The sequence below is a fragment of the Dinoponera quadriceps genome, unplaced genomic scaffold, assembly GCF_001313825.1.
Source record: "Dinoponera quadriceps isolate SergipeBrazil2010 unplaced genomic scaffold, ASM131382v1 scaffold2167, whole genome shotgun sequence".
Lineage (NCBI taxonomy): Eukaryota > Metazoa > Arthropoda > Insecta > Hymenoptera > Formicidae > Dinoponera > Dinoponera quadriceps.
This window is the reverse complement of record NW_014556702.1, coordinates 559,313-568,333: the sequence shown is the minus strand read 5'-3', so window position 1 is coordinate 568,333 and position 9,021 is coordinate 559,313. Positions and strand designations below refer to the sequence as shown.

Here is a 9,021-nt window from a genome sequence, read left to right as displayed (position 1 = left end):
CATTGTATGTCTTTTTTAATTGTATAGATATGCGAAAACAATTTTCTTTTCTATTGTACGAGATTTGCGAAGACATTCTCGAAAAATATCACCCTTGCACACACAAGGAATTCTATTTTTATAAATTAATTAAAAACGAATTTCTAAATATAAAAACATTTTCCTATACTTCCTTGATCGACGTTGAATATGAACGTAGTACAACGAAGAACTCGATAATTTAACAAATTGAATACGCGGTGCGAATGATATTAGCCAATAATAATAAGAAATGACTTTTACCGACTAAGTGTCACGAATTTGCGTCGGACCTTCGTCTGGTTCCCGCATGATCACGCCACAAATCAAACTGCCGGTACGTTTCTCGCCATTCACACGGCGCTGCTATACATTCACCTAGCTATTACGATGTACGATACGTGACCATTTATACAACGCGTCTCTGCTTACCCTGAGTGGAAATTGTTACCTCGTGGAGTACACGAAACATACAACGAAATGGCAAATCCGAATCTTACTGATATGACGGAGGAAGATGCGGCAGATCTGCAATTTCCGAAAGGTACGTTTTTCTAATAAATTTTTTTTAATCATTAGATATAAACGGCTGGTACGTTGTGTGGTTAACCTCACTTTTGTATGATTCTTGTTAACGACTTGAGATATCCTTTGAAACATTCAAACCAGACGAATTTCGAATTTCTCACATATAGAAAACATAAAAAGATAACTTTTTATGTTATATTTGATCGTCTCGTGTATCTGAAAACAGAATGTTGTAACGAACAAGTAGTAATGTGATGACAAGTTTTTGTTGCTTTGAAGACATATTTAATTTATATATATATATATTTTTTATTTATTTATTTATTTACAGTAGGTCTGTTCTTTTTCTCTGAACTGATAGCACTAGCTTGAACTAGTTCTTTCTTCTTTTCTTTCTTCCATCAAGTCTTAGTTGTATATCTCTGTTTCTTTTTAAATACTATTAGTATATACTAGGTCAGTGAAAAAAAAACAGATATAGAATTACATATTATGTCTATTCCTTTAAGAAGAACATTTTGAACTGATGCAATAAGTCAGAATGAAATTATACAACTATATTTATTTTACTCTAATTTACTGCACCAGTGTATACCAATTCAGGAAGTTTTTTTGAAAAAGAACAGACTTATTGTTGTACGATAAGTCAGTAAGCATTATAAATAACACTTTATTACAAACATCTTTCTTAACGATAAGTATGTTATGTGAATAACAGGAACAATAAGATTTTACCAGTATAAAGTGATAAGACAAAGCAGAATATATATTCGTTATCTTCGAGTTTTGCCAGTAGATATCCCAAATATTCATTTGTTTAGACTCTCTTTCCATATGGCTGTAATTCGATGAGGAAGTAACATTGTAAAGTGCTTGGTAATGCATTCGTGAATGTATTGATAATATTTAACCGAATAAAACCAACAAGACGTATCGACGCTTACGCGTATATAAGAAGTCTCAAATAATTCCGTCGAATAGAGCTACTTTTTGCTGTTGCAGTCATAGGAGCGCCTGCACATCCGAGATGGCAGAGGGCTAAGGCAACGATTTTCCTCTTTCAGACTCTTTGAGCAAAAGGGCTACGCCCGAGTGTGACACAGAACTCGAGGTATCAGTCGTGAAGGACGAAATGCTTACCTCAGACCCGACATGTCGCATGTGCAGGTCGAACCTCATGGAGCCGTACGTGTGTTGCGCAGTGTGCGCCAACGTCGAGATATGTCTGTCCTGTTTCGCCAGTGGCTGCGAGATCGACGCGCACAAAAACAATCACGACTACGTGATCATAAAGAACGAGTTTCCGCTGATCAATGGCAGCGGATGGAGCGCCAAGGAGGAGCTGCAGCTGTTGAACGTGGTGCAAGAATGCGGTTTCGGCAACTGGATAGACGTGGGCCGCAAGACGCAGGGTAAATCCGCGGAGGAGTGCAAGCAGCATTATCTGCAGTACTATGTGAACGATCAGGCGTTACCGGGTCTACCGGAAATAAAAGAGACCGCAACCAGCTTATTCGGTACCGAGCCGATCCCTTATTTCTACAAGCTGCAAGATCTCGAGGAGCCGCCTAGGTTCGCGCCGAACACGCTCAATGCGAAATTGCTGGCGGGTTACAATCCGGCGCGCTCTGACTTTGAAGTGAATTTCGACGATCACGCGGAGTTGCTGGTGGCTGATCTCGATTACGACGACTTTCAATCGAGTGACGATGTGAACGAACTAGGACGGGCGCTGCAAGTGGCGCTGGTGCAGGTGTACAATAACAGGCTGAAGGAGCGAATGCGTAGGCAACAGATAATCCGCAGACACGGCTTAATTGCGTTCCGCAAGGTCATACTGTGGATACAGCGGTATGAGAACACGATCACCAGGCCGCTCACGGAGCGGCTGCTGACGTTCATGCAACTCGTGGACGGAATAGACTTCGATTACATCATGGAGGGTCTGCATCGCGTCGGCGAGCTGAAGAATCGCATCAACATGTTGCTGGAGTTCCGTAGAAACGGACTGAAGCGTTTCTACAGCGTGCCTATGTTCCAGAAGCTGAACAAATTGCGGCAGGAGAACGAGAGGGAAAGGAGGCAGTATCTGAGCAACCCGGAGTACAGCTGGAAGAACGTGCTACCCGGTTACGTCGGGAGCACCAACAGCCCGATCCCGGGCGTGAGCTCGCAGCGCAAGGTCGCACCACCTCTCGCGATCAAGGGCATGCCGGGCTACGAGAAGCTGACCGCTGATGAGAAAGAGCTCTGCTCGGCCGTGAGGATAATGCCGTCGAGTTATGTGGACTTCAAGCACCTCTTGATAACTGAGAACAAGAAGAGCGGCTCTCTCAAATTGGCGCAGGCCCGTACGTTGCTGAAAATCGACGTTAACAAAACGCGGAAGATATACGACTTCCTAACGGAAAAGGGATACATCAATAAGCCGAACTCGTGATATTTCTTCCGTGACGAAAGCACATTTTCGTGCTCATGGGACTGTAATATTATTATGACGCTTTATTATCGTGTGCATTTCTTAATATTGCACAAGTTAGTTTTATCGTTCTTCAATCAAGATTCATACACACGCATATGGAAAGAGAGATTTGAATCGCTGATCAGCAGGGCTGATTATTATAATTTTTTTCAATTCGTGAAAAAAATCATTATTCTTTATCGTATCAGTCGTCATTTACGCAAAATATTCTTAAGATGTACGTTACGCGACATATGTGTCTTATTAATCAAATAAGTGTTGAGACAACAAACTTTTTCAGAATTTGAAAACGCGGAGACATTGTTGATATCGGAAGTTTATATGTTGTTGGAGCACAGGAAAGCTCAAAATGAATCGGCGGAGGAAGAACAGGAATTCTCCGAAGTGTTTATGAAGAGTTTAACGTACACAAATCGATTCGGCAAGCTAAAAAATAAAGAGACGATCACAGCTGTTCGAAAGTAAGTTATTATACTTATTTGGCAGAGTCAAGAAATGAAACACGTACGCGACACGCTACGTATGGTAAATAAATTTAACATAACGCTTGAAAACGTAACGCAATAATTTACGTTATAGTTTGCTGGCGCAGAAGAAGTTGCACAAATTCGAGCTTGCCTCGCTTGCTAACTTATGTCCTGAAACTCCGGAGGAGGCGAAGGCTCTCATTCCTAGTCTCGAAGGGCGTCTAGAAGACGAAGAGCTTCGGACGATATTGGAGGATATACAAACGAAAAGATCTTTACAGTATTGAAATAAACTTTATATCTATTTCTACTTTTACGTCTAATTTTTTCTAAGAAAAAATGAAAGGGATGATGAATTTGATGAATAAAAAAAAAATAACTCGACATCGCCACTATAAATGTACATAAATAATACATGTCATAATCTCGTTTCAATGTCTCTCGTAGTTTTAATTTTGTCTTACTGAAAATTTGTCATATTTTTTTATCCATATAATGCTGATCGAGATATCATTAAACATCATTTTAAAAATTTTGTGTCATTTGTATCTGTTATAACAGAATTCTACCTCATCTAATGTTTAAATCCTGCAATATTTAATTACCATGACTGTACTAATTATGAAGTCATGATTGCGCGATCTATATTCGATTTGTACACGTTATCGTTCGAATTATTTAAGGACAATTTACCATATTCTCAATTCGCTTTTATCGATAAAAGAGCCTTAAAGTAAAAAATACCAATGCTTGGACGCGTATTAGACTCTGGATACTCCTGTTATTTTGATCTTTAAATACGAATATTTGAACTTCAAAATCTCGAAATGTCGCCCGAGCGAGCGAGATCTCCGCTGATAAGACTGTCACGGTGGGAAAGATTTGCCGTATCTTGCGCGGCTAAGGAGAATTTTCCGTCTGTCACCTAGTTTGCGTCAGTAGAAACTCACTGTCGCATCCAGCTCGTATCCAGTTACCCAATTCCGGCAATTTGCGACAGGTCGCGACAAGCCGCGAAAGAAGACTGCGCTAATCGCGCCGACGACAACCGTGTATTACCAACAGGTAATTACGGTTAGCTCGGCATGAGATAGCGGTCCGTCATTATCATCCCGCAGGATTCTTGAGTAACTGGCAAGGTAACCCGGTCGATTTGCTGTTCTCTTTAGAGTGAGGCTCGAGCTCGCGATAAGGATCGATGATGTCGTTCCACCTATCATTTACCGCGAATCCTAATGGCTACCCTTCGCCGTGCGTCTTGCATCAAAACACCTTGAGCTCTCCCCGATATCTCTCTCGTTAATCCCCCCGTTTTCTTCCTGTTATGCGTGGCAAACGCATTCCCGCATTTGTACAGGACTAAACGTTATTAAAGCGAGAAGTGTCTTCGGAGAATTTCTCGTTCCACGGCGTAGAAGGCAACAAAGAGATCTGCGTCATCGACGCCGTTCCTTTTTCCCGTCACGTACGCACGCGCCATCTTCGGCATTCGCATCTCGCTTAATAGGGAAGTCGTGCACAACAGGCTCGGGAATCTCTCGATTCGAATATTGTATGTAAATTCGTATTAAAGATTCAAATTCCTCGGCATTTTCCTCAAGAACGTTCTCGTTCGTTGAATTTGCAATGTGATGCAGATTCAACAAACGAGTTAAACGACACTGTCGAGCAAACCTGGCGCAACAATATTGATATTACACGTGCTAAAAGAACTCTTTTTTTTTAACGAACTTGAAAGATGACATAATCGCCGAAATACGACAAAATATCAAACGTTAGAACGTTGCGTAGGATGATCTGGAATAAAAGGTCCCACGGCAGAGGAAAAGAAATCGATTCTCTAAACTCGGACGAGCATACGCTCCCGTTGCCACAGGTTGCCGCTTTAGCCGGAGCCATTCCACATACAGTCGCGCTTGTTGACGCCGGACCGCGAAACGAAAAGATACAATAATCGTGCGATTAGTGATGCTTCATTTTATAGCTCGCAGCCACCAGCGCGGCGTTCACGCTGGTGAACGACGATTACAGGCGTTTATGAATCGTTCGTTCTCGTTAATGCGAATTTTCCGAGAGTCGGATAAGAGTGTGTATGCAACGCACGATATCTCGCGGCAGGCGCTTACATACCGTGGGTATAATGGCTCTCGCATTAGCGGCGAGAAGAACGGCGCCGTCGTTGGCGACACATAGTAATCGGCCGCGACAGCACCGCTCCCACGAAGAGGCCTCTTAAGATAATTACGACGACCCTTAATCGTCTGTAAACTCGGGGAAAACGCCGCTGGCTTTATCGCGGCGAATTGCGCGCGAGACTGCTCGATAGTGGAATCGAAGCGATTCGCGGAGGGAAACGCCGATCTGGACGTTTACGAGCCGATCGAAGCAGCGTCGAAGTGCCATCGTTCGCGTCCACGAGTAACTTACGGGAATGCGAAATTAACGTTGCACGTGGTGTGCGTCACGCGTGTAATGATATCTCGCGACAACACTTTAACGGTGCAATTTTGTAGATCCGCACATATTTTACAAATCGTGTCCAGTCTCGCTATTTTTCTCCTTTCGCGATAAATATTGCCTGCTGTATGCTTGATCAGCGGGGTAAATACAAACACGGATGCAAGTATTATCTCAGGCAGCTGTCTAAAATCGGGACAAAGATGTCTTTCAGACGTTTTATGTCTGGAATTTCTCTCTCTCTCTCTCTCTCTCTCACTCTCTTCTCGTGATGGCGCAACTCGCTCGAGTCGAGAGAGCAAGTTGATCGTATTGCGAAAAGCCCTCGCAGAGTGTAACGCGGTAGTGACGTTTCGGACGTTGCTGGAAGAGTAGTTGTCACGCTTGTTGTTTTCCTAATACGACGTTATTTTCTGGAATTGCGTAGCAAATGCAAGTTACAGAACGGGCACGCTCCAGAGGCCAGAATAGAGCTACTGAAACGTGCAACAAGTCTATATTCGCGCGCCGAGTCTGGCGGCCAATCGATGGAATCAATTTGCATAATGTATACACGCGAACGTGCATGCCCGACAATGCTTCGACGTCGTTGCCTTTATACGGTGATATCAGAATAACGTTGACGTTCGCTAACGTTCGATAAGATCGGGCCGGGCAAACAAATTCTGGAGAGATCAGAATTTCTGTATTTCCGATATGCAGCTGCGATTCGCAACCATCGAATTATCAATTATAACTGTCAGCTGTGATATCAACTATATTTAGCAGAGACGCTTCGTCGAGCAATGAGATCTTTCTTACTTTAAATCGGGTGAGATTAACGTAGTCTCGAATAAAATTTCAGGATCGTGAAATACGCCCGAACGATTCGCCAGTACCTCGCGTTTGTAAAGCGACTAAGCACTTCGAACTTTAACTACGTTTTAAATAATTTCCCAGAGTTCACAATTTCCCGGAGTGCGAACGAATGTCAAACTAATAACACTGCAGGACATGGTTTTATTGTTTCAACGTGCTTTTTAAATGAACCGCAGTCTGGTTAAAATTGATACATTTTACGGCCCTCGGTGGTCGATAACCACGATTAATAATGCATGGTTAACGTATCGTTTACCACACGAACCGTGTAATATTTTTATAATGGCATATATCGTGTGAATATCATTTCTCGTAAAGGTTGAAATATAATATATTCTCCTTGGATGGAGATGGAAAACCAAACCAGCAGAATAAAAGTCTCCATTGTCGAGGCTGACTCGATAGAACTTAATCTTTTCTTTTTTAATTATAAAAAGGTAATCGAAAATAGTACGATGAATTTTATTCTGATAATTGAAAGTATTAGCATTCATATATAATTTATCAGACATTAAACTTTTTCTTACAATTAAAATATGTTTTCAAATCGCTTAATTTTAATTTTGTCCCTTCTCTAGCTGAATATACTAAGCATGCAAAGATTCGTGAACATTTTTTCATATCTTTGCGTAATATTGAGATGCTGTTTCTAAATACAATTTTATATTTTTACTTTACTTTTAATTGGATTTAATTGGATAATTAATTGGATTTATTTTCAATGTTATTATATTTTTAATCGGAGCGATAAAATATATATCCTAATTATTGTTTATGAGGAAAAGAGAGATATTGGTAATGGAGTTCAATTCATATGTGTAATTTACCGAGTCCGGTACTGTCCTGTGTGAGGTGGGAAAACTCGATTACCACAGTGACAGTTCTCAGGTGCGTCTAACGTCAATTTCACCTAAAAGATCGTTAATAGGAGCACGATATTATACTCTATAAGTCGATTATTGGAACTTGATATAAGATTATACACTTGGTAATTGAAGCTCGGTAATATCCGTACTTTTTAGAAGGCTTTAACAATCACGTAACAATATTTCTTTCGACCAATAAGAAAGACTTAATTCGTCAATAAAATATAAATGCCCGGAAAAATTTGAATATTGTAACCAGCGTCTAAATATTGATGTGAAGTAACATGGACATCTGGAGAAGGATAAAAGAATCTTTCCATTGATACATTCGATCGGAATATTTCCTTCTAACCCTGATAATGGAATCTTTTACCCCATTAACTCCACTTGTGCGAAGAGAGATTTACAAGCGAAGTAAAACTGGAAACGTAACACTTGCTCGAACGCCACGAATCCATTCGCATGAATCTTCCATAAGAAGATTACACGTGTCAAAATAAACCGTGTGCAGTCTGCACACGCGCGATACAGAGAACGTTATTTACACGTAGATTCCATACGTTGTGGGTAATGAGCGAGAGCTCCGACGGTACGCGTGGCAGGCCGTCGTGTCTTGACAGGTGGCAGCGATGCGACCGAGAAGAGCGAGCAGCAGCGATGCGCGGTGCATCGACCTACACGGTGCATAGCTGGCGACAGAGTGAGGGCGCGGGCCTTGTCGACGGCCGGCCGAGCGTCGTGGTTGGTGCGCTCGGCCGAGCGCGGCCGACTACGGCCGAGGCGCGCCGAGCGCCGGTGCGGCCGAGCTCTCGGCGGAGCGCTCCGATCAAAATATATTCAGTATATTCTAAACAGGCGTGCGCGACGCGCTGTCACGTCTGCCTTCGTGAGCGCGCCGCCGCGCATCGTCGCCGTTGCCGTCAATCACGTCTCTCGATATATCTCGAACGACATTGCGCGCCTCCGGACGCACGTACTCGAAAGGCCAAGTGCGCGCACCGACAAGCGGTAGAGCGTTCTCTCTTTTTTTCCCCCTCGACTTCTTCTTCTTTTCTCCCCTCGTGTCGATCACGCCCGTTTCGCGCGTGTCTCTCGAACCGCGACGGGAAAAACGTCGTCGCACCGCAGCAAGTGAGGACTTTGGTAAATCGCGCGATCGCTGTTGTTGTTGCAATCGTCGCGATCCATTTCCTCCGTTTTCTTTTTTTCTTCGCCTCCGTCCGTCACGCCTTATTTTTCTTCCTTCCCTTTTCCTCCCTTCTCCCTCTCTTTCCTTCCTCTCTATCTTCCCTCCGGTATTATTTATTGTTCACTCTCTTTCTCTCGACTTCTCTCTCCCGTTTCT

General features: G+C 42.7%; 1 protein-coding gene across 1 annotated transcript; it reads left to right on the top strand.

Annotated features, from left to right (window-relative positions):
- The first annotated feature begins 399 nt into the window (after nucleotides 1-399).
- On the top strand, nucleotides 400-3,931 carry LOC106747964 (DNA-directed RNA polymerase II 16 kDa polypeptide). Its single transcript, XM_014626028.1, has 3 exons — nucleotides 400-562; nucleotides 3,309-3,489; nucleotides 3,608-3,931. Exons 1-3 carry the CDS (start codon nucleotides 499-501, stop codon nucleotides 3,780-3,782), a joined length of 420 nt encoding a protein of 139 aa, XP_014481514.1. The 5' UTR covers nucleotides 400-498; the 3' UTR covers nucleotides 3,783-3,931.
- The last annotated feature ends 5,090 nt before the right edge of the window (nucleotides 3,932-9,021 follow it).